The sequence below is a fragment of the Paramormyrops kingsleyae genome, chromosome 21, assembly GCF_048594095.1.
Source record: "Paramormyrops kingsleyae isolate MSU_618 chromosome 21, PKINGS_0.4, whole genome shotgun sequence".
NCBI classification, from domain to species: domain Eukaryota; kingdom Metazoa; phylum Chordata; class Actinopteri; order Osteoglossiformes; family Mormyridae; genus Paramormyrops; species Paramormyrops kingsleyae.
Window position 1 is genome coordinate 17,878,004 of NC_132817.1, and position 25,994 is coordinate 17,903,997.

Consider the following 25,994-nt stretch of genomic DNA (forward strand, 5'->3'; position numbering starts at 1 on the left):
AACTCCCACATGGGTGTCCCAGGAGTCAGCAAGGGCATTTTTGGGGAAAATTCCTGCTACCTTGGTTGCTGCCTCTGCTGACGTGCCCTACCCTGTGGGGCAAATGCCCATGAATTTAGGACAATGACCATTTCCCTGCAAACGAGGAAACTGGTCCTTCATCCACCTCTGTTCTGCTACCTCACCATCCTCTTTGCCATCCCTCTCACTCTCCCTCTCTCTCTCTCTCTCTCTCTCTCTCTCGCACTCTCATCATTTGAGCTGCAGGGCTTCGTACACATCTGTGAGCAGAGGTGCACTTCTGCCTTGACCCTCTCCGAGGAGAAAAGAAAAGCAAGCGCCGTGCATGAATAGGCGCTCGCAGCTCAGAGCCCGTTTCAGAGGCCAGGCTTATAAATATATTTCTGCTGCCAGAGGAGCTATAACGTATTAGCTGGTCCACATGGATCAGTGACTCTCCATCACTGTGACCTCCGTATCCCTTTAGGGCAGCAGAAAAAACACCCTGGAACAAAGACATAATGTAATTTATGAATGCATTTCCTAGATATGCAGTAGTAAACAACCTATATTTTGCCCTAACTTTCCACACAGTTACACAGATGGATTCTCTACTGGAGCAATTCGGATCCTTCTAGAATGGTGCTACAGCAGCAGAACTGCGGTCATGACATTATCATTAATTATAGATTTTTGGGCCAGCATGGTGGCACAGCGGGGCACACAATGCCCTCACACCTCCTGGCTTATGAACCTCATGCCACTGAATGCTTGGAGTTTGCAAATTCTCCCCATATCTGTGTGGGTTTCCACCCACAAGCAAAAGAAATCATGTGATTGGATGAGTTGGTATCCCCATATATGCCTTATTATACAGGTGAGTAACCTGCAAAGGACTGGCATAGAATCAAAGGTTCCAACTTGTGCCTTGTGCTTCCTTAAATAGGCTTAGGTAACACTTTACTTAAAGCACCCATGTATAATGCATTATAGATGCCTTCATAATGCATTATAATGCATTCATAAAGTATTATACATGCGGATATGACTATTTATAGAAAGGCATAAGACATTATAGCCATGTGTATTATGCATTATGAATGCTGTATGAAGCTCTCATCCCTAACACAATATAAATACCTCTAAATGGCTTATACTGACCTTTATAATGCATTATGAAGGTATTCATAGTGCATTTTAGAGGCGCAGTATGCAAGCTGGATGGATGGAAGTTTCTGGAAATGCACTAAAGCAAACAGGAGTGAGCAAAAACAAATTCAAATCATATAGCAATAGCTAAAAATGGCATCTACAAGACCCTTCATCCACAGAGAAGGTATCTTTCATAAAATAATGAACAGAAAATCAATATAATCATAACTGAAACAGCAAGCTTAGCATTTTTAACCATGGTCATATTTGCTGTTATAGTTTTCTGGTAACAGCGTGGAGTATTTTTTCACACTTCAGAAAACTTACATGCTAGATTAGTGCTATGTAACTTCTCTGTTAAATGGTGGAATTTAGATGTAATCATTTCTGCATTTTGATCACTTTGGAGTTGTTTGATGGATTATTCATTTCAAAATGCCAACAGGAGAATCGTTTTCATGCACATTTCTAGATTTGAATGGGCTTATTATTATCAAAACTGAGAACATCCTTAATCATGGCTGAGTGATTTGGTTTTGGAAATTCAAGGTCTGTCCCAGGAGGGGTTGAAAAAAAGCACAATTGTTTTTGTGCAAATAGAGACACCAAGTGGTTCGAATTAGAATTGCACCTTTGCCCATGAGTTATGCAATAATGTGACCTTACTGTGTCATGCGTAGCAATCCCGTTTTTAAGGTGTTGATGCAAAATAAAAACCATAATTTACCATAACATTCTGAACATTTAGGCTTCACAGGCTGTTCTGTCTGCTTTTGAACTCTCTGTCCCTCATAAAATACGGTCATCTCTCTATGCAACAATATTATAACGTATTAATTTTGTCCACAATATTTATGTCTAAAAAATTGGTTAACATTGTGTACCATTGTGTAATTATCCTTCAAATAAGCATACAAATTTATAAAATGCTGGATGTATCGTTTATGGCTAACACTATCATCAATCCTATCAATGTCCTTTAATTAGTAGGGATACTTTACGGGGAATGATTCAAAACTGTTTGTTTCATACAAAATAAAAAGGCACAATTTAAGCAGGTATTATTATTAATAATAACAATAATTCATTGTGGAATGAATATAAGTAATGGCATCAATAATAATAATAATAATAATTATTATTATTATTATTATTATTATTATTATTATTATTATTATGACTTGGTATCCACAAAATGCGGGGGAAATGCTGTAGATAAACAGGAATACTGGTAAAACAAGCATATTTTTCAGGTAAAACAAAACTTTGAGATATTGTAAGAGCACTGCTCTGTCTTTATTTCTGACAGAAGGGCACCTCCAGGATTTTATCACAAAGTGAGACCTGCCCATTGCGGCAGCACAGATATCCTACCGGACTAATGTGACATCGTTGTTTTATAATGTGGAAAATGAAAGACTGATCCAGGAGCCACACTTAATATTGAATTATAAATGTATATAATTGTAAACGGGCCGGTACGTCGAGAGCTCTCATAGCCTAAGTGGTGAATGAGCCGATGAAATCCCTTGTCCTCCACTACTGGAAATGGCTGATTATCGCCCAATGTAATTATCTCCCTCTCTTTAACTCTGGTACTGCTAAATCAGAATACTGATAAAGTTTAAATATCACCCGGCAATTTCAGTGCGTTAATAGATATTCCGTGTATCTGTACAATTTGTAATGCACCATAATAAAGAAAGAAATATACTGCCCTATTTTACATTTGCGATACAGATATAACGAGGTAACAGAACAAGCAAACAAAGAAACATCACACATCATGTTCGCCAGATAGGTCGAATCACAGTAACAATGCCAAGGGCATGCACAGGGCGTACAGGTGTACAGCTATACGGGCACCCACGACTCTCCGCGAGGTTCTATTTGAACATCAATGCATTTCCAATCGCTCTAATAAGTTTAGCTAATTTTTTCTCTTTACTGTTGACGAGAGAAACACGAGTAAGAGGATACTCTTTGTTTTTTCCAAGACTCACTAATATGACTTAGAAGAGAACCATCCATCCATCAATTTTCTATGCCAGCTTGTCCTCTGCAGGGACGCGGGGGGTCCAGAGCCTATCGCAGAAGCTACGGGCACAAGGGAATAACCCAGGATGGCGAACCTATAGCTCTCCAGGAGATCCGAAATGTAATTCTCTGTCAGTGTAAAGTGTTTTTGCCCTCTGCCTTTTGATCACTTCAGAGTTTGATAGATTATTCGTTTCAAGACGCCAACACGAGAACCGTGTACATGCACACTTCTAGATTTCAATGGGCTTATTATTATAATCAAAAACTGAGATCATCCTTAAGCATGGCTGAATGATTTGGTTTCGGAAATTCAAGGTCGGTCCCAGGAGGGGTTGGAAAAAAAGCACAATTGATTTTGTGTAAATAGAGACACCAAGTGGTTTAAATTATAACTACATTAGTTATGCAACAATGTGACCTTACTCTGTCATAGAGTAAGCGATCCCATTTTATTAAGGTGTTGATGCAAGGGAAAAGCCATAATTTACAATAACACTGTACATTTGCTCCTCAGAACAGAAAATGCGTTTTGAATGTCTCTAATAAGTCCTGCCGAAAACTTTCTTCAATGCTGACGGGAGAAACATGAGTAAGCAGTTATCTCGTGGTATTCCCATGACTCACTAACAGGACTTCCAGTAGAAAGGAAAAGTTATTCCCCATCAGCGTAAAGCATATGGTGCCCCCTAGTGGTCATATCAAATAAATCACAATGGGGAACGTCTTCTAGTGGCCTTACTGTAGGTCATAAAACTATTAAAACAGTGTAAATTAACCCCCCCTCCCGGTTTTTAAAGTCTCATACTACCAAGTGACCACTTCAGGCTTTAAATTAACATACATATGGTCTCTAGTCAGTATACATTGTTGTTGCTTAAATAATTTAGAGAGAACAACGTGTCCAATTAATGGATACAATTTTAAATACGCGTTGTGTTATTTTCAGACGTGGTATTAAATGTATTTGCTTTGAAACTTTTTAGTGGTACAATTGCACAATTTCAATTACTATTTATTTCCTGTAACTTTACGAACAGCGTCCCCCCCCCAGGAGCGCGCGTCCTTGGTCCTTTTCCTGCGGCAGAAGCACATGGGAGCAGAGATCCAGGGGAAAGTCCGCTATGCAGGGAACAGAAAGCTTCAGAAATTCCCGTTCGAAAATGAGGTGAGATTTTTATCCTTCGGTTTATTTGCTGGTTGTTTCCCCCTCTTATCTATTCGGTTTATATCTGCTCATCACATATAGAAATTCCTTAATCTGATATCAGCATCTAGAGGCAGAGAGACGTGATTGTACAACATTGTTTAAGGAAATTAGTTAGTAGTTGGACGGATTAGTTTTCCAAAACCCACCAATATTAATAGACAGGGGACTATAGGTAAAGTCACCCATAAAGGTTAAAGAGCACTTAACAACAAAAGCATATTATCTACCCTTAAGATCTGTATTTTAACAATACAGGTAAGTTATTTTATGCAAGATGGTTATTGGAGAAAAGTGAGCCGCTGCTCTAGAACTTTATTAGTGACCAAGTGTAGCGATACATTTGTTATTAATCTACAGGCAGTATTTAACAGTACAGTGATCACTATAAGTTTATACACAATTATTGGTGGACGCCTGAGAGCTGAATAATACTTAGCATCCATTCAGAACTGATTTTTCTTCGCGCACAGTGTTATAATGCATATTCTGCTATAATAGTCTGCTCACTACTTATAGTGTCGTTCTAGTTTATTCTGCAAATTGCCATTCAAGGCAATGCTGTCTGGGACAGGGAACGGTGCCATGAGCTCTTACTCAGAAGGTACACGCTGCAGTTTGTTAGCATTACCGGCATTTTCCCCCCTCACATCTCTGTACAGTATATTTACATGACGTAACAGTCTACAGTGCTGTTTCCACTTACGCGGGAATCCCATGATTCCAAACACCTGCATTACGATCTTGGAAAATAACACGTTGCCGCAGTATATGTGCAGAAAGTTTCAGGATTAGACCGAAGTTGCATAATTCGAAGAAGTCAAACAAAATTTAGATAGATAGATAAACAAACAAATAGACAAATTGTGTAGCAAAAATAATAAGAAGAAGAAGAATGGGAATCAGCCCATTTCTTGCTATGTGAGCTCAGCCCCCCAGATGCATTCAGGGAAATCAACAGGATGACCATAGCCACACTACAAGTTTCAGATGAGCTTAACCAAACAGAGGAGGGAGAATGCCGTAGTGTTTCTCTCTCCCTGCCTTCTCTCTCCTACTTTAATCACTTTTTTTTAAGCTTCATAAATATTTCCTTAGTAGAGCACAGAGAGTGCCGGCTTAAATCACCAGAACTGGTGTCCTGCATATTAAAGCTTTATTTTAAACAGCAATGTCCCCTGATTTCTTTCAAAAGACTCACACAGAGTCGTTTAGTCATTTTAATGATCTGAGCCCATTGCACACGGAAAGTCTTCTGGGGTGGAACATCCCTGACACACAAGCAGGCCTCAGCAGAACTACAGCCAAGCAACTGTTAAAACCAGTTAACTGGTAAATGGGTTTACATTCAAAGGTGATGTGGCATGGAGACAACACTGATGGCGAGCTCTGAACAGGCCCCGACACACTTCTCACGTTACAGTGATTAAGATTGTAATTAGTTTTCTCCGGTTTGCGAACGCTGATGTTTGTGTTACGCCCCACACATGCAAATAATGGGGGGGGGTCTTGCACTGAGGTATTCACTGAATTTATTTCCTGGCTTTGGTTTCTTGTGGCACCGTGGGTTTTCTCCAATGTTCCAGCTGGGGTTTGACATCGGCTAAGGTTTAGAGAGACCAAACGTGGATGGAAACCAGAAGAAAAGAAAAAAAAATTCAATTTTATTTCTCCAAGAGAAAAATGAAATTCCTGCAACACAAAGATGATACTTTTCTGCTTAGGTTCAAATTTCCAAGGGTTTTCTCTTGGGGAATCACTTTGGAAAATCTTACAGAACACAGTTGGATCTAAAAATAAATGTCTACTGGGACTTGGGGAACACTTTATCTCCAAGTTCCTCTCTTCTGAAGCATCTCCGAACGTCTTAAAATAGGATTCCTTTCTGCCTTACACCATCGATCACACATCCAACCCTAAAATCTCGATTGTTTCTCATATGCCTCTGTGATGGTTTGTTTTATTGTGGAATTTTATTATGCTGCCATTTGTCCAACGGCGATTTAATCCAGATGAAGATTCACTGAGTTAAAGCCAGTTCTTGTGTTTTTCAAAGAGATAAGGAAAACACATTTATCCCATGTAGGATGTTTCCGTGCCCAAAGCTTACTGAGATACCCTCCAGGCAAGTCATGACCCTTCACTGGAGAAGCGGTTATGGGAAATAGATGGATGAATGAAACAAAGAGAACCTTGAGTGGTAAAGTATCCCTGTAGGGAGAAGGAAACCTTGGCAAAGTCTTGTCTGTTATGAAAGCCTTTGGGTTACACCTGTGTGTGGAGTACAGTACTATTCTGCTGGTGTGTGTGTGTGTGTGTGCATGTGTGTGTGTGTGTGAGCGGGTTTACCTATCCTTATGGGGACACAATGTCCCCATAACGTGATAAATATCTGTTTTTTTCCCCTAATGGGGACCGGTTTCCTGGTCCCCATAAGGGAAAACTCTATTTTATAAAAATCGGTGACTGCTATGAAAAAACTAAAAATGCAAAAACTCTTGTATTTTGTTAGGTTACTTATGGTTATGGTTAGGGCAGGGTATGGGTTAAGGTTGTCATAGTTAGCGTTAGCATTTTTCCCATTGAAATGAATGAGTGGTCCCCATAAGGATATGTTTACCGTACATGTGCGTGTGTGTGTGTGTGTGTGTGTGAGTGTGTGTGTGTCTGTGTGTGCATGTGTGCGAGCATCACAGCATCATAAGAATAGGAGCGACCCACACTCGACCTCTTGATCTCAGGGCGAGAATATCTAATTCCCCAGAGTACTTTGGACATGACAAGTAACATGACTGAGAATACTCTGGATATGACTGAAAGTACTTTTGGGCATGATTTTTTTATAAAAGAATAGGATTTGTCATAAGTTGGTGCTGCTGCCCCAAGTTGTGGTGACACAAAGCATTTCGGACAAATGACTTGCTTTTGCTCAATATTGTCACTATGGAATCCAAAATATTTCCATACAGTGGAAGACAAATGACTACTGGTGACCAGCTGTTATTTGCTTTCCTGCTTCTCAGTCATTTTTGAAAATGTCTCAGAAGTGTCGCACCCTGTCTATGAGTGGGTCTGACAGCCAGCACAAGAAGTGTTATGCTGGCTTGGGGAACGCCTGCAGAGTGCAGAGTCACTTTATTGATCCCCATGAGGAAATTCTCTTTACACAGCTTGCTCTGAGGACACAGAGGAAACTCACCCAATGTGGAGTGAAAGGGCATAATCGAAGGGGATTTGAACCCACAACTCTGTGGCATAAGGCAAGGGTACTACCCACTGACCAACTCTCAATTGTGTGCAGTAAAGGGTATATATCTCACTTTGGAAATCTAAAATGACCATTAAATTGATTTATAGAAACGGCTAAAAAATGTTAATGCAGAAATAATAAGCACACACTGGTGGAGGAAAAATTCATGGAAATTTATTAAAATGAGCCCAAGTTTGCTGAAATTTAAGTAAAAGCAAAAGAAAGATGATGCTCATTCTGAAATAGCCATTTAATATTGAATTTTAGTCTGCTATGACTTTGCTTGATACTTTAATTTAGCCGGTATGAAGGCATAAAAAGTTACTATGAATAAATCTAAAAAAAGCTAGGTTTCTTGTCAGTACGTCTTTTTTTGTGGAAAGGAACTGATGGTGACGTATTGAAAACAATAGCAAGCCAAAGTTATGGTAAAAAAAATCATAAAATACAGTGTCGGAATATCAGTGTGTCCACTGATCAGTGTTCGAGTCGCACTTCTATATTTTTAAGCCGCAGTAAACACTGAGGATGAATCCAACTGTGCTTTTCCACTGCAAACCGCATCTACTGCATGCAACTCCTGTCTGTCTCACTGCATTTTATTCAAGAACAGCTGTCTAAGGACTTGTCAAAACCAGCGATTGATATGAAAAAGACAATGTGGCACAACACTCAGGAGTGCCACCGAGTAACAGTGACTATTGAGTATTGTTTCCTGTGTCCTGAGAGCGTTTCCTGTCGGCAGCACGAGGCCTTAATGACTTTCACTGATCAGATCGGGGCCCCGGCCTTGAACTTTAATCAGCTTAATGTTTGGTACATCCTACTTCATTTAAAATGTAAAAGATCATGCATTTTAAAATAAGCTGAACTCTACAGGCATTCATATAGGATGATTTTTGCCTTAGCTTACAATACGGTGTTTAGGTTTATGAAACAATGTGGCAGTGAGTGTGACCACTGTGAATTTTTGTAGGAACTGAGAGGTAGCTCTGTTAGCAAAGTTCTGAATCCCAACCAGAGTATACCCCGGTGTTGGGCCCTGTGTGGCCTGGGGGGGGCCTAGTCAGTCCCCTGTGACCCCGCATGGGATATCCTGGGGGGGTGACCGTACCGGCCCTAGCCTAGGCGGCATCACTGCCAGCTGGCACCCCTCAGAAGGTGACGCAGTAGACGGATGGATGGATGGATGGATGGAAGAAAAGAACAACTGAATTGTAGAAATGCAATGCATAAGTATTTCACAGTCTAGTGAAAACATATTAGCTGAATAAAAGAAACAGAAATGTCGAAGCCAATAGTGCAGAAAAAAACACAACAGAAAGTTATTCAGATTTTTTTTTATTCTGTGTATTGCTGGCATTGGTGAGAATGGGGGTGCATCTCGACGGCCCTCTCTTCAGATAGGTATAATCCTTTATTGACCATCACACAGGGTCAAGTGCACATAGGGATTTGTCTCCTTGCCTGTCCCATCTTGCTCTTCATAGCTTGGGGGTTGCAACACAGGGTCAGCCATCGTGTGACGCCCTTGGAGCTGAGGGCTGAGGGCCCGACTCGGGGGCCCGTGGATATGTGATTGTTCTGTTGAGGCTGAGGGCCCGACTCGGGGGCCCGTGGATATGTGATTGTTCTGTTGAGGCTGGGGGTTGAACTAGTGAGCTGCTGATCACAGGCACAGAGACGTGGCCCCCTGAGCCTCTCACCACTACCCCCCCTTCACTGTCCCCATATACACCCATAATTATTTTCTAGTGTAGATCGCATGACATTTTGAGGTGCTTTTATGACTGAAACCATAACAATTGGCTAAGACTTTTGTCTGAAAACAATTAAGCCATTTTTTTCTAGGAAATGTTTAATGGTCCAATAACGGAGAATACATTGCACTTTGCTTATAAACTCATTAGTGTATCTGTTGATTGCATGATCACATATTAAAAAAGAAAAAGTTTTGTCGACTGCATTGTAGCTGAAGGAAAAAACTATTTAAGTCTCTGATGATTTTTCATGATTTATGTTTATATCCACTAAAGCCACGTTGGGCTCCAGCTGCCGTCTCCTTGAGCCGGCCTCTGTCTTTCATTGGCAGCTAAAACCTGGGTCATAATCTATATCGAACAACTTTAAAGTAACAGCGGCGATGGCTCCACAAGGTTGGCTCGAAGGCAACTCCCCTCCTACTGTCCATTAAGTGATAATGGTGTTTTAGCGGCATGTCTGAATGACCTCCTCTTTCATTTACGCTACCCCTCCAAAAAAATGCCTCGTAGATAAGCGTGATGGGTCAATGCTAAGGGCTGGCAGCGCGTGAATTTAATACCGATACGTTTTTTTTCCGAGTACACTCCGTGGAGCATAAGAGCTCGAAGCACATATTAAAATAGAAGATAACGGTGAACTATTTGAAGAGGATGTCTGTTCCTGCAGTCGGCAGCATATACTTAAAGGTCCTCGGAGCAGTGAAGCGGCTCTTGAAATGACCTGGAACCCTTTTTCACCGGCTAGCGCTCATCCCTGGCGCTCAGTCAGCAGATAAAGAAGGACATATACACTCATAATTATTTCTCGGACGTGCTGGTTAGTGGGAAACACGCTGGGCCATTAATAACAGTTACCTTCTGCACCTCTTGCTACTTTGGCCAAGCTGCTCTGGCCCAGTGCGGTAATTAAACCCCAGACCTCTCATTGTCTCCTGATTGGTCACCTCTGCAGTGCGGTAAGGTCACAGTCCAATCAGGACAGTCCTTCCCAAAATGTCCATTAAGGACGACGTCTCCGGCCCGCTGGCCTTTCCACGCTTGGCGCCCCCCGGAGCCTGATGGGCCTTTAATAGGTGAGGAGCACGTCCCGGCAGAGGGGGTGCAGGATTGGAGCAGGGGAACACTAGAAAGGGTCTCGCGCAGATACGCGGCTCAGATCTTATTCCGCACCGGACGTAAAGTTTCCATGGAGTCGTTTTTGTTCAGCTTTGTTAATTAACGGCTTAAGATGCATCGTTTTGACGTTTTAACGCCAAATCGTGCACGCGATTGTGCCGTAAGTCGCATTTTAGCGGTTTGTTGGTGACAGTTGTTCTTGGATGTTACTGGTATTGGTGATGAGGTTTAGGGCGAAGGTCAGATTACCGATGAGGGAGACAGAGACTCCTACGGCTTCCCAGAGGGCCAGCTGGTGTGGGTACCTCTTCAGGTAAGACGGCCAGATGTTTATGTTGTTTCAAATCCTGCCCAGGAATCAGGAAGTTTTCCTCTCCTCTGAGGGGGTATATTATGGCGTTGATTTTGCTTTTATCTAATATAGTGAGATTTTCCTCATTTGGGTTAGTATATATTAAATGTACTGCATTGACGACTGGGTATGCGGTCATGATGCTTGGTAAACTGTGGATATGAGATATGTGAGGTTTGTTTTTTTGTTTTGTCTTTTTTTTTTTTTTAAATGAAAGCTTTTGTTTGCTTTGTTGTTTGCTCTGAATCACCCTCAGAGTCAGACAGCGGTGTGTGTGTGTGTGTGTGTGTGAGAGAGAGAGAGAGAGTCCAGGGTAGGGCAAAGATCCTGTCTGGAATCTGGTTCTCTTTACATTCTTTTTACCCTGGACTGATTCCGGATCACCACAGCCTTGAATGGACCGGCAATTAATGAAAGAATGTGGGACGGTGGAGCTTGAGTGGAAGCGAAGATTAGATGCGGACCGCTTGTGCGAATGCGGGCTAACAGCTGGGAATTTCCAACTTGCCAAACGAGGTTTCTAACTCGGGAAGTTTTCTTGATTATTTTTTCACGTTTGTCGTCACTAGGGGCCGCGATGCAGCTCTCTGCCCACGGAGTGCGACTGGCTCAATGTGTACGCGGCTCTCGGCAGAAAAAAAAGGGGGAGATATGCATCTATCTGCCCTTGGCTTTCCTGTTACATAATCAACAGGCATCCTCCATTTAGGAAACACAGCGCCACAGACCCCAGACTTATGGGGCGGCCGCTGACGGGTCCTCAGCGCCGCAGGGTGCTAATTAGCATTCCAACAAGTAGGTGGCGCCATTTACTTCAGTCGAAAATGAACTAGGAGGCATTCAACACTCCTTCTTAGGTCGGGGCTGCCAGGATTTACCTTTGCTTCAAGTTAGGAGCTGGAGCAGACCGTGGGTAAATCCTCTGTCACATCTTCACTAACACCTCTGTGGAGTTAAAGACGCTGCCGGTACGTAATAAAACTCTAGCTGTTTTGGATTAATGTGCTTTAGATAAAGGAACCGAATTTGCAAGAACCTCTTCCTTTAAAGGAAGGAACCTATTGTTTCCATACTGTTAAGATGAGATAAAAAGTGTGACAGTGCAACTTATTTTGTCATTAATATCGCAAAACAAGGTCTGCAGAATATGCGGTGTGCTTTCTAGATTCACGCTTTTTCCGTACTTAAGTGCCAATTAAACTGCATTGGGTCGTTCTGCATGTTTTCTGAATGTCTGTCACAAAGGGCGTCATTATCATATCAGCAATTCCAGCATTTTAATTTGTTGCATGAGAGTCAATGTGTCAATGTGTGTGATGTAGGCATGACATCATATGGCTCTTTAAGAACTTAAATCATACTGAGCATACAGCCTGAATGGGAAGAGTCATGATACTCAAGTCATATGTTTGTTACATTAATATGACCTATGATTGGTAGTAGAATTTCAATGACGTTGATAACAATGATAATTATACTTTGCCATTTGTACACAGGAACAAGGATGTTTTTGGTTTTCACATGTCCCAGCTAACTCGTCTCTGTGAATGACTATTTCAGTCGGAGTGTCTTACACTCAACTAACTATTCAAGATGGGAGGTAGATTAAACAGTATGAAGACAAAGCTTACTGATTTACTACCATAATTAATGACACATTTTTGTTGGCGAACCAAAACCCTGGACGATCGAATGATGACAGTAAAAAGGAATCCGCAGTTTCCTTTGCACAGCTTTAACCTGGAGAAGACCTGATGCAGTAATCACTAGCTTAGCTTCTTCTGTAGCTTAAATATTTCTGATTTTTGTTTGACTGTATGGTAAAATTGGCTGGTGGCTTTAATTACGAAGTAGAGGCCATCTCAAGCAGATTGGAGTAAAATTAGTTTTCTGCCACTGGAAGAACAACAGTTAAAATGATGAAAGGAGACTTTGCAAGAGCCAGAAATTAATACTGGGCGAAAAGCACGTGCAGACACTAGCAGACACTCAGCACACTAATGAAATTTCTTTCAGTAGAACCTGTGCTGTACAGAACGTTTTATTACACTTCAGGAGACCTGAGCTGTGGACCTATGCACTGGCAGGACAGTCTCATCTGACCTCTCCGGCCTGTGTCTCTCTCACTCATGGGAGTTTTATTTACACAAAAATGTTCCGGGCAGAAGAGGAAATGATTGGTTCAAAGAGATAACCAATCAGGTTGTACAGGAGGTGGGTCCAAGCAACAAGAGGAGGCGGGACCAACCGATCAGGACCCACCTCCTCTACAATCTGATTGGTTATCTCTCCAAACCAATCATTTTTCTTTCTGCCCTCAGAACATTTTTGTGTAAGTAAAACTTCCCATTCAGGAAGGTGTGGAAATAGCAGTCGACTTTTCCTAAACTGTCATCATCCTTCCTGTCATAATGGAAACACACAGACAACTATACCTATATACACACACTGTTACAGCCTTTTACTGTATACAGTCTATAACTACAGAAAGTTGTTTATATAAAGCCAGCGATGGTTTTAACCACCACGCAAACCACACATCTGTGTGGGGCCACCAAGGATTGGAGGCCCCCCGTTGGCCACTAAAGGTCACTACACTAAATATTAAATAAACGCGTCCCTCGTTCAGCGAATTCCAAAGCAGCATGTCCTGGTAACCAGCTGCAATCTTCTGACTCGACCTGTTAGCTATTTACTGAGTCTTGATAACATCTATTTATTTAATTTTTTTTGGGGTGGGGGGAGTCGAAACGACAAAATTACCTCTGTATACAGCACTATGCAAAAGTCTTAGCCAGTCAAAGAAAAAAGATACCAGTAATTACTGCTTGATTTTTTTTTTATTGTGTTACTGTTAATTTGCATATAATATATGTATATATTATGTTAAATTGTCAGCTTTTCTGAGGAAATATATACTTACTACCCAGAAAAATAGCTTTAAACATTTATTTTGAGTGCCTATGACTTTTGCATAGCTCCATATCGTGACCAGGATAAGTGGTTGAAAGATGGATGGATGGATGGATGGAAGATGGAAGGATGGATGGATGGATGGATGGATGGAAGATGGAAGGATGGATGGATGGAAGATGGAAGGATGGATGGATGGATGGATGGAAGATGGAAGGATGGATGGATGGATGGATGGAAGATGGAAGGATGGATGGATGGATGGATGGAAGATGGAAGGATGGATGGATGGATGGATGGATGTCTGCATCACAAAGCAAGATTTGTTGGTTGGCTGGATTAAATGGACTTAATCTTTGTTCCTTACATTTTTCCCAGACTACCTTAAATCCGACAAATTATCTTGCTAACCCAAACATCCAGCTTTGTGATACAGGCCTCAGATCCATAGATCCATAGTTCTGGTTACCAGAGACATGGATGGTTACTAATAAAAAAAACAAACTTCAGGTTTGTTTAGGGTTCGAAAAGCTTTGACACACTTCAGGAATTCAGTAAAATCTGCCCTAAATTTTTAAAGGGCCGGATTTACTAAACAGGGTGAATTAGCGTGGGAGTGCAATACAAACACGAAGGCACCAATGGGAGTGGTCACCTCTGTGGGTGATCTACTAAAAATGTGCAGATTTATGAACAGGGAGGCAATTGGTTCATTTCGAAAGCCTGACCTGACCTAATCTACCAAGGATAGAGCAAAATAAGACATTATTTTGCTCTATCATTATGCAATAAGCATTTTTTTTTTTTGCGTTAAATAATGGCGCAACTTACAGTAAATTGCCTATCGCAAAACCTAGAAAGACACGTTGGTGATTCATTTAAATGCTCTCTTCCCCCAAATTTGGTATTTTGAAAGGGAATTCCGATGAATCAATATCCAATATGGCCAGTCGTGAAATTAACTGTCAACCCCTGTCTGCCGCTAACTTTTCACTGCGCGTCTTTAGTAAATTCCAGTTGCGCTATTTTAACGCCAAAAGGTTTGTGCTGCTGCAAAACATTAGTAAATCTGACCCGCAGTTTCAAATAAAAACCTTTAATGCAAAGAAGATTGAATGCCGATGCTTTTCTTAAGTCCACATGCCTTCAATAAATAAAAAAGAAGGTATGTTAATAATGCATGAAAATAACAAACTTGATAAACATTATTGATTTTGAGGGTATTTTCATTCTCATTTTAAAGCCGACTTCCAAACTTTGATGCATTGTAGAGCAGTTTTCCATAAGATCTCTTCAAAATCCTTGCAAAGTCTTCCCCTAGAAGTACATCACTCGGCAAGGAGATCGGCCACGTTTTGCGTCTTCCGTTTCCCCACTGAGAACTGCTGCTGCCGTAACTTGTTTCTTTCAATTTAACGACGACGGGGACCATTGGTAGCTCATTAGAGCCTAAATGAATTTCATGCTTTGCAAAGAAGAACATGACAATAATGGAAAACATACTGAAACTGAGAAGGAAATCAAAATTACAAAATGGCTGCAACAGTATAAAAAAACATATGAAAATCTATATTATTTGCGTGCATGAAGGGCACTCCTAACCACACAACTCAAGAGGCTACAAATCTTAATTTTTCCAGGAAATAGACTACATACAAAGATCAGGAGGACCCAAAGCCAGGCGAAAGGCTTTTTTTTGTGTGTATTACATGTATCAACACCCGGCCGGTCGAAGCCACGGCCTGAAAAGGAAAACACACAATGATTTGACAGAATTAACCTGATATCCGTGACTCAAAGTGTGTGTGTGTGGGGGGGAGGGGCACTGAACAGTCCCGGACAGTTTCATAAAGAATGTCCTGCTCGTGATGTATTTAGAGGGTGTGTCACCCCCCCCGCCTGGTGACCACGACTTGTAACATTCACTGAATTTCAGCTGACAGCCAAGTCGTTAGGATCCCTCAGCTTGTTTACCTAAATCTTCAATGCACTGAACACCCTTTGTTATCATTTCTGATTTTTTTCCCCCTCTTACTTAATTAAATTTTCCACTTAATGGGAGTTTTGTACTTTTGTTAAATTGTAGTTTTGTAGTTGCTGCACTGATGCTGGGGGGGCGAGGCGGATGGGGGGGGCGAGGCAGAGGCTCTGATTGGAAGGTAATTAGCGGGCCGATGAAGGCTTGTCTTCGGCTGAGAGGCCCCACGATGACCCACCTTTTCAGCTGATTCATTAAATCACACAAATGGCTTTCTCGCCCCCCCCCCATACCCCTTTCCGATGTTATTTTTCCCTCCCAGGGTAATTTGCACTCAGTAAATAATTTACGGGCTACTGAAGGGCTTCTTCAGAGCCGCCCCGATTGCCGACCAGGAGATGTGTGACGGTCAGTAAAGCACTGCCCACAAGGACGCCCCCTAATGGTGGGTGATGAGAACACTAGCCAGTCAGGGTTAAGCAGGACTCCCTACTTAACTCTCTGGTGCCCGTGGGGTAGAATAGAAATCTTGGCAAACCGCTTAAAAAAAATAAAAAAAAAGAGCTAAAAGCTTTTGTCATGGAAACATAAAAACACTTTTCAAATATATATGTATGTGTACATGTGTGTATATATATGTAGAAACTAAATATATATTTAGGGATTTGTAAGTGATGATCCTGCAGATGTTACTGGGTCAAGAAAACATGAAAAGTCCCATAAAGAAGAGCACATGTCTGGGGTCTGTTTACACTGACTGAGGAGCTTCCACCTTTTATTGTGTGATGTGAGAGAGTTTTCACTGAGGAAACAGTGTTTCTAATATTGATTCGGGTGTCCAGCATGTGGCGACGAGGCCCAGATCGTTCTCAGCTTGTCTACGACAGCTGAGAGTTTCCGCTTGGGGCGGCACGGTGGTTCACTGGTTAACGCTGTTGCCTCACACCTCCAGGGCTTGGGGTGCCCCCCCCACCCCCCCCCCACCACCCCCACCCCCGAACTGCCATCTCTATAAACTGCCCTTAGGGTTAAAACTTTCCCGTCCCCAGGTCTGTGTGTGTAGAGCTGGCTTGTTCTTCCGGTCGCGTCCGGGGGCATAAGCACCTAAACCCAGCATGCAGGCTTCTGCAGCTCCCTGTCGGACATGCTTCAACTTGCCAGACAGACCGTCTCATTACCACTCGTTGTATAAAACAAAAATGCCTATTTTTAGAAAATGTAAATTGTATTTGGAGATAATCTTCCATAAGTGATCGCTCACCAAGGCATTATGTAGAGCAAGCAGGGCTTGAGGATGCGGAGAGGAGAGCTTTGTGACCAGCGGCTCAGACTTACAACATTTTTCATTTAATTTCCTGGCTGTTCTGTTATTGTTTCATTTTTATGAGTATATGCCGTCGCCGGTGTAATTGGCATCACCATTACATGCAAGATTAGGCGTGTAATCAGGTGTTAAATAACAATGTGAGCCAGGCCGCTAAGAGAAGCGGGGCTGTGAACGACACCACGAGCGACACCGCATGCTGAGTGATGCCGTGTGCTGTGTGACTCTGTGAATCAGCGCCCTGCGATCCCCCCAGCATCCTGCAGAGGGCGCCTCTGGCGGCTGGCGTGCGGCTGGGCGGGTTCGGCCTCTCTGTCTGTCATTGTGAGGTCGCTGGTTTGAGCCTCGGCAAAATAATCTCGCCTCTGTTGGGCCCTTAAGCGAGGGCCTCTGAACCTCAGATTAAAGGCTTGACCCTGCATTCAGACTGCAAGCGTTGCTCTGGACTGTGCGTCTCAACAAAAAAAAAAAGAGGTATTTCAATGTACTTTTGCAAATAATCAAATCATCTTTCTTTTTACCAAACCATGACCATTTATAGTCATATAAAAAGTTCTTTGTACAACGTTACATATGCATGACATAGTAGAGCCCTGAGACGTTTAAATAGCTGCCAAAAACATCTGTCCACTTTAAAATAACAATTTTACACTTTAAAATAATAATAAGGTCATAATAATAATGGCACTTGGAAAATGAAAGAGAAGCAGCAGTAAACGTGTGGCGGGGAGTGATCTGTGCTCTCACTGGGAGTGCGTGCGACATCAGCTGGGACGATGGATTTAAAGCAGGCCAAGTGAGACGCTAGGACGGGATTCAGTATAGCGAATTTAGGGTGAATGGCCTGGGAAAAAAAAGAATCACAGACTACACTGGGTTCGTAGCCTTTGCCTTTATTTGTTTGTCCTGGTTTTGCAGCTTATCACACATTTGCAGAAATGTAATATGTGAAATCCAGTCACAAGTGGCAGAAGGAGATTCGAATATCCCCCTGCACACCTGGATGCTCTATGCCACTGATTTTCTTTTTGTTTTGATCAGTAAAGAGCCGTTTCCTGCAAGCCTCTGCGCGCCGTCCTGTGTCCTGATGATAGGGTTATAATTAGCTACTCGGAACAGAGCAGACTCTTCGCACTGATGATGGATGCCGCAACCGGTCTAATGGTCCAGATGTTGGCAGTCGCCCGCAGGTGTTACGGTGGGGTGACGGCGGGATTTCACGGCAGGGAGGCGGCGTGGCCGCTTGTTCTACGGGCCGATTAGACCAGAGGCTTTCTGCCACTAGTAACCCAAAGACTTGGCTGGTCTCCGCGTTCGCATTCGCACTTGAGGCGCTGACGCCGCTCCGCGCCGATGACAGCCGGTCATTAAGCGTCTCCTGACGTATGCTAACTGGGATCTGGTCAACGTCAGGCGACTGAAGCCGCTTCAGAGACGTCTAGGTCCGAGTCTCTGAGGAGCGACCCAGACAGGGGTCCAGCCAACTGACAGGTGAGGCATCTTATCCAACCTGCTGTCATTTCCTGTAGGGATCTTTTTTAATCATGTGTGCCATTCCAAGAGGACACCAGTTGCAAAACACAGATTACTCATCGGCGCCGAATACCGCCAAACGCTGCAGGGATAAATATGTTCCCGAAGCAGCTCATCCGTTGGGAGACCATTTCTGGGATCCTTTTTAACAAGCTGGAGTAGAAGATTTCTTCTGTGGCGGCTGTGATGCAGTGGAACAGAGAAGCAAAGAATGTTTACCGGGGTTTGATTCCGGAGCTGGATTCTGTGGCGTCCAATCATGGCTGGGGAGGGCGCCACGTGTTGAAATCGAAACAGGTGCCCGGGTGCAGAAGCTAATCTGCTCTGTTTAGGCATTAGCCAGCCTCTGAGGCTCTCCGAAAAACACCTGTGCACAGCCGTTACCATGAGCCACCCCGGCGAGGCCAATTATCTGGGGGAACCAGGGAAGCGTTTAAACTCGTCTCCTCGCAAACGCCAGAGTCCTTCGGGGAGGATCGATGCCTTTTCTTAGCCTGCCTAATTATCTACGGCTTTTCCCGATGAGTAGTTAGTTGGAAATGAATAGGGAGGGGAGGGATTTGCCAGCAGCCAGGCAGGTAGGAGACAGGCAAGGGGTTTGCCTTGCGAAGAGGTGCCGTTCCTTGTCTGCGGACGCAGCCGCCGGTGCTCGACCCGCGACTTTCCGCGCTCTTCTGCACTGAAGCGACAAGGGGGAGTGTTTACTCCCCTCCTCGGAAGCCCCGAGGCGCACGCTCCGTCTCCGAGGAAACACTGCAGGCCGCCCACTCGGTCACTGTCACCGGTCCGCCTTCTCCTCCCGTGCGACAGAGTTCCTGGCCCGTTCCAGGGCTGGGTCACAGGGCGAGGGGGGTAACATGGCTGTCAGAGCAGGAGGAGAGGAGGATGTTGCTTAACAGACATCTCCTCCGGCAGGTCGGTCCAGACCACTGTGAAGAGACCGCCTGACGGGGCAGACGGAGACATGTTCCTGTTGACCGGGAACAAGGGACCTCAAAGCAATGGAAGAAGGTAGGGAAGTCAGCCGGACCCGCACCCTGTACCATTCGGAGAGTTAACAGCATGTTCTCATTGTCTTGTATTTGATCCATATACATTTCTGACCCTTTTTCCTTTGATGTCTGTGTGAGTGATACATTCTCATTGAGGCAGTTAGACAGCATTGTTATGATGAAATTAAACTCAGAAGCAAAATGCACTGAGCAAATGAACACTTAATCAGTTGTTGTGTAACAGAAAAGATTTGTTTTTTTGTTTTTCTCTTTCCTGACAGTTACCTTTTGCAAGTGAAAACACTAGTGGAAAAATAACTCACTATGTGTTTTGTATGCAGTTTACAAAAAACCTTTTATACACTTCTGAATGCAGCCTGACGATTACGTTTTGTTTAGATTCAGAATAAAACAAACATATAAACTTCACTCTACCTCTTTTTAAACATAAAGGGAAATAATTGCTCAGAATTATTTTCATTCAGTTAATTTAATCTAGCTAATTAGTGTGAATTTATGAGTGTTGCTTACATGTCGGCCAGATTTTTCCTAATTTGCTAACAACTGTTCTGGAATGGAATATCATAGTGATGGATCAGTATCCCAGCCATGAAGTTCTTCTGCTCCATGTGCTTCTTAAGATTTTTTGAAAAGGATCTAGATCTTATGGAAAACGAAGGATGGCTGGTTAGTAGGTCTAGTTAGAAAACTGCGTTGTGTAGCTGTAGTGATCAACAGATTGATCGACTGAAGGGCATTACTTTGGGTTGAACAATGGGGGGGTTGAGGTCTCCAGCCATCTAGAGGGCTCCAGGGGCATGCATTGGTCTGTTTTGATTACTGGGGGGTCACAACCCCCCCCATCGCCCCATAATTTACACCCGTAGATTGACTTGCATCTCAGAAATGAGAAACCAAAGTCTTAGGTTAAAAAGCAATATATACAGACAATACAGCAGATGTTTTTGACCGTAAAATCTAAGGTAATAAGCCAATGACATTTACAAAATCCATTACTACAGAACCAGAAACCAGCCATATGTAACCCAGCAAAAGAATCACTACATCAGCATTTTATAGAATTTATACAAGACTAAGTGGGAGCCAAATGTTGTATTTCTTAATAATGAGAGTTATACTGAAAGATTAATATTTTTTTAAATTTCACATGAAATCTTTGCAGCAAATGGGGATTTTAAAGTAGTTTTTATGAATTGTAAAAGGTTGTGAAAAAAATTCACATGCTACATTAGGAGAAGGCAACAGTTTTTTTGAAAATGGGCTTCACCGGATTTTGAATGACCTTTCAGTTAGCAGAAATGCCAGATGTGTAGATAGGTGGATGCCTCATTAATCCCAAAAGTGCCAGAAATTCAGGAAGGACGGGGGTGTGGCGCTGGTGAAGCAGGAGGCGGCAGGACAAAAGCCAGATTCCTCTGTGACACTTCCGGAAGTTCTGGAGTCAAACGATTCACAGTCATGGCTAATCCAATAATGGGCTCTTTAATCAAATTTCGTGCATGTATGTTTGTTTCGTGCACCAGGAAAATCTACCAGAAAATCCATCAGTATGAGCTGAAGGACAAGAGGAAGGCGGTGAGGGCATATAAGGCTGGAGAAGATCGGGCCATCCTGCTGGGCCTCACTATGGTCATCTGTGCCGCCATGATGTACTTCATCCTTGGGGTCACGGTGGTGCGTCCATACTTAGACAGGTACCACTCGAACGCTCCTCCCTGACCTCTGACCTCTAACAAGCTCCTTCACGTGCAGAATCCATGCACCCTCAATTAGATCAGACCTCACTGCTTTTGATTTTGTCCCTGGATTTTAAACATGCAATAGTGATTCAATTATACATAAAATGCGTTTTAATAAAAACTCATCTCTAACAATTAGACTGGTAATTATCACTTACACGTTACTTCTATTATAAATAAAATCTGTATTGTTCGTGATATATTGATACAATGTAATATATGAAAAATGAAACATTCGCGGACAACTTACTCTACAAAGAGCAAGTTGAGGGAGGCGTAAAGACAATTTCCCCATGTGGATTAATAAAGTATCAATTATTATTATTATTATTATTATTATTATTATGGAACATTTGAAAATCCCAGGACAAAATCTAATCCCATAAGGATCTCAGCATCTTCTGTTACTGTAAACTTGCATGAAAAAGCTACATAATAATGTAATGTGGCACAATATTTCCTGAAGGAGTGATTCTATCCCTTAAGTGATTACTACCCTGCAGACTGGAAACTGCTAATCTCTCCTAACTACTGCATTAATGTGTTTGCCTACAGTTTTGTTTCATAAATAAAGAATTAATAACAGAATTCATCCCGTTCAATAATTTCATCCATTCAAATAAGAATAGAATTGCATACAGTAACATAACACTTAGCACACACACGATCTAATCTCCCAAAACTAAGCCAAGTGCTAATCCTTGTCTAGACATGTCATCATTTCACATGTCGTGAGAGAAGAGGCCGGTTTGAGCGTGTAAGGATATAATTTCTGTGTTGCCTGCTAAGCCGCTGTCTCTTGCCACAAACTGCAAATCTTCCCTAACAGCACTAAATATGAAACTGAGGACTTATCTATTTTATTTTAAAGTGTATTATTAAAATCACAGAGTGCAACGTTAAAGTCAGTTCCTCAAGCAAGTCATTTCGGATATCGCTCACTGCACAGTTAATTTGTCTTTTCCTTAATTTTCTCAGTTTACTTCTGATAACATGTAACTTTTAAATTTATCACTACAAACTAAGCCATGTTTCATACAGTTTGGTCAAGTGATAGACACGTTGGTCTCATTGGATCTGCAGAATGAATGATGAGATCCGTCCCTTGGTCTCTTGAGCAATAAATGAACTGAAATTAGCTACGTAAGTCACATGACGTCACCCTGCCCCTCATATTCCCCCCACATTATTACTGTAAGATACATCCAAACTTTATTGAAAGGCTGAGACTTTAGTGCACTGAGAGGGGTAGCTGATCTCCTGTGGGCTGTGGACATCATTGACCTGACAAAGTGATCCCACCCACCACTGAACACTCATGTCTACACCACTGCTATATGGGTTGTCCTCCTATTCTCCATGCGCTGCATGTTCTGCCCCTTTGTGTTGACATCCAAGTCAGCTGATTCAACCCTCCAATGTTTTTTTCCTCTCACCTCCTCCCCCCTTCCCTCCATCCAAGCGTGTGGACGGAGGAGTCCATTTGCACCGTTCTCAACTCCACAGTGATAGCGGAGATGAACTGCAGCTACAGCTGTGGGATCGACTGCCGGGGGGTCGCCAGGTACCCCTGTCTGCAGGTGTTCGTCAGGATCAACGCCTCTGGGAGGATCGCCCGGCTGTCCCAGAACGAGGATTCACAAGAGCTGAGCTCACAGGTCAGCAGAAATCCTCACCTAGCATACAGAATGCCGTGCTTACTGTACATTTAGCTTACTGGCTCTATAACAGCAACTCAGTTTCCTACAGAGACATATTTACCCGCAGCTTTGCTTTTTAAGAAAAATCTTATAAAGACAGAATCTCCTTCAAATCAGTCCTTTGCAAAAATACACAATCAATATGCACAGCAGGTAGCACGGCGTGATTACATTAAGAGAACATGAATCTTAATTATTTCAATTATAAGTATGAATTATAAGTCAGTTGTGACAGAAAAACACTGAATATTATTACTAAGAATTATATGTTTGGAGTTATTAACAGTCGACAACAATCGTTTAATCAGCTTGAATAATTACAGAATTAATTATGGTAATGATACGACGAAGAGGCACATTCGACATCCTTAAACGATGATGAATATGAACTACTGTGTTTCCTAACTTGCCCCCCCTCCCCCCACCCCCCCATCAGTGTTTTTACATGCCAAAGTGCAACAGGGACCAGACAATGGCACGGGTGGTGATCAGGAATATCACAGAGCGCCTTAGGGTCCGTCAGCGCTTGCCCTGCTTTCACGACCCCAGCGAGCAACAGGAGAACGTCCTCCTTACGCGGCAGCACGGAGACGCCGGCGCGCTGCAGTCACTCCTCTGGCCCTCCTGCGTGCTGACCATAGGACTGATCATCGTGCTCATGGTCAAGCTCACGCAGTACCTGTCTACGCTCTGCGACAATATCAGCAGGGACAAGAGGTGAGGGCGCCCTCTAGTGGCATGGAGGATCATCGGGATCGTCACTTCAAAGCTTTTAAAGGAATCTCCGTGTGCTGCTTTAATCTATTACCTTCTCCTCCTGTGAATGAGCAATCATCTGCATGGATGACCCAGGGGGTCTCACTCAGCGTCCAGCAGGGGGCATCGAATCACTATGTCAGCCAAATCCGATCTTCACACATAACAAGCACAAGTCCTGTTTGGAAGCTAAACAGAGATACGTGGGATACAATGAGTAGACTATAGCCTACAGAACTTGTTGGACAGTCACGCAAATCTATCACAGTTGGGTCAAGAAGGTAAATCGCTTTACCCGAAGATCTAAGCATCTGTTCGACAGTTTCTAACACCATGTCTGTCTGGAGTAAGGATCAGCTCTCACAGTTCCGGGAGAACAGCATTTCACGCTGTGCTGTCAAACACGTCAAAAAGAGCACAAAGCTTCATTAAGCGTTTAGGATGCTGATGTGTGGTGGTGTCGAACGAGGACACTGACTGGGGAGACATAAGGCTGGAAATAGACGGGTGACATTTGATGACCCCTCACAGATTAATAATCATCAGAAAATGTGTCTTTTCTGGACGCCGCGGTGCAGCTGGAACGGTGCTGATGTTGTCTGTGGTGATCTTCAGACGCCAGGGCGTTGGGACATGGGTGGGAAGAAAATGCTATGAGAGCAGAATAAGCTTTCGTAGCAGGAAGGCCAGAAGCACAAGCACGGCTTGTGATGATGAAGAGTGTTACGGTTTACATTTTTGTCGCGGTCCGATGAAAAACACGTATGTCCAAAACTCTAATATTTCAGCAGCGTCAACAAAGGCATGTTCTCAGAAAGTGCTTCACACAATCAACGTAGAACAAAGTAATAAGACACCCTTAGCAGCAGAAATAGAAACCGATCTTTACTCAGCCGCCAGTGAATGGTCTAATGTTTTAAATGTATTACATGGATTACTGTCAGTATGGCTAAAATGTCATCAAGATGGAAACTACTCTTGCTTTATATTCATAATTAACAATGACGTTAGTTAGCTAGCTATCTAGCTGTCAGTGGTAAGTTGTTAAAATCAGTGATATAAAGTAATCCATGTAAATCATCTTGGGTATGAGGTGCCGGTTCGAATGCATTTTCGGCAAAATCGTCACATCTGTGGGCCCTTCAGCAAGGCCCTTAACCCCCAGCTCCATGGGCATCCCTACGGGTGGCTGCCCTTCGCTGTCAGGCTTGCTGTCACCTACACGTGTCTGTGTCACAGAGAGCAAGATGGGACCAGTGAAAAGAGAATTTCCACACAAGGAGTCAATAAAGTCATATTAATATATAACAAATGTTAACTAGTACAAACAGAAATACTAGTTAAATAGATGACTTCGTACAGCATCATCATACTTCGTACAGACAAAACATCTATTTGTTGGTCAGTTTCGATGTTAAATGCTCAAATCAGAGGAGAATCAGCATATTCCATTTATAACGAATATGTCAAAAAGTGGACATACGTGGTTTTCATCAGATATCAACATAGTGTCAAAATATAAGAAGGGACAGGTTGGTAGCTATATCACATGTTGAAGACATGATTTATTTGTCCCTGAGGGACATTTTCTGTGGCAGTCTGGGCACAAATACCAAAAGCCAATCAGTCCTCTAATTAGTAATGTAATTAGGGAGTTGCGGCGAAAACCCGCATACACACCGGCCCTTTGCGGATAAGACTGGCTAGCCCTGGTCTAATGTATTAGGATGCTGGAGGAGGAAATTTAAACAATGAGTGTGTCAGGTGTCAACTAAATTACTAAAATGCCATTGTATCATTTTATCAATTTTTTACTTTTTCTGTTACTTCAGCTGCTAAGTACAGCTGGTAGAAAATGAAACCAGTGTGAGGCGTTTGCATAGCATGCTGTGATTGTGCTCTCTCAAAGCGGTCAGCTATTTTGTTACTGAAATAAACATTGGGGCTTATAAATCTAATATGTGCACATTTAAACAACACATTTTAATTTTATACCGGAGAAATTTTATACAGGAGAAATTTGGTATCATATGCTCACGCTCTGCACAATGATTTGTCAGTCTGCCCCCAAAAGTCATTACATTGGCTGGGAATCTAAACCAGGTGGCAGGCAAGAATTAAACCACTGAGCCACCAATGGCAACACGAAACCTGATCTTCT

General features: G+C 42.7%; 1 protein-coding gene across 3 annotated transcripts; it reads left to right on the top strand.

The window, feature by feature from the left end:
* The first annotated feature begins 4,275 nt into the window (after positions 1–4,275).
* LOC111853556 (calcium-activated potassium channel subunit beta-2-like) lies at positions 4,276–25,791 on the top strand. Of its 3 annotated transcripts, none has more exons than XM_023830562.2 (5): positions 4,276–4,357; positions 19,541–19,636; positions 21,162–21,332; positions 22,840–23,035; positions 23,514–25,791. In XM_023830562.2, exons 1-5 carry the CDS (start codon positions 4,314–4,316, stop codon positions 23,796–23,798), a joined length of 792 nt encoding a protein of 263 aa, XP_023686330.2. In that variant the 5' UTR covers positions 4,276–4,313; the 3' UTR covers positions 23,799–25,791. The 3 variants fall into 3 exon arrangements, with proteins under 3 accessions (XP_023686330.2, XP_023686329.2, XP_023686331.2); XM_023830561.2 differs by lacking the exon at positions 4,276–4,357 and adding an exon at positions 10,689–10,838; XM_023830563.2 differs by lacking the exon at positions 4,276–4,357 and adding an exon at positions 11,250–11,845.
* Positions 25,792–25,994: the final 203 nt, after the last annotated feature.

Coding starts and splice junctions, on each gene's coding strand:
- LOC111853556 (XM_023830561.2), top strand. CDS start 10,729: ATGTTACTGGTATTGGTGATGAGGTTTAGGGCGAAGGTCAGATTACCG. Junction 10,839..19,540: donor TGGTGTGGGTACCTCTTCAG/GTAAGACGGCCA, acceptor CTCCTCCGGCAG/GTCGGTCCAGACCACTGTGA. Junction 21,333..22,839: donor GTGCGTCCATACTTAGACAG/GTACCACTCGAA, acceptor CCTCCATCCAAG/CGTGTGGACGGAGGAGTCCA.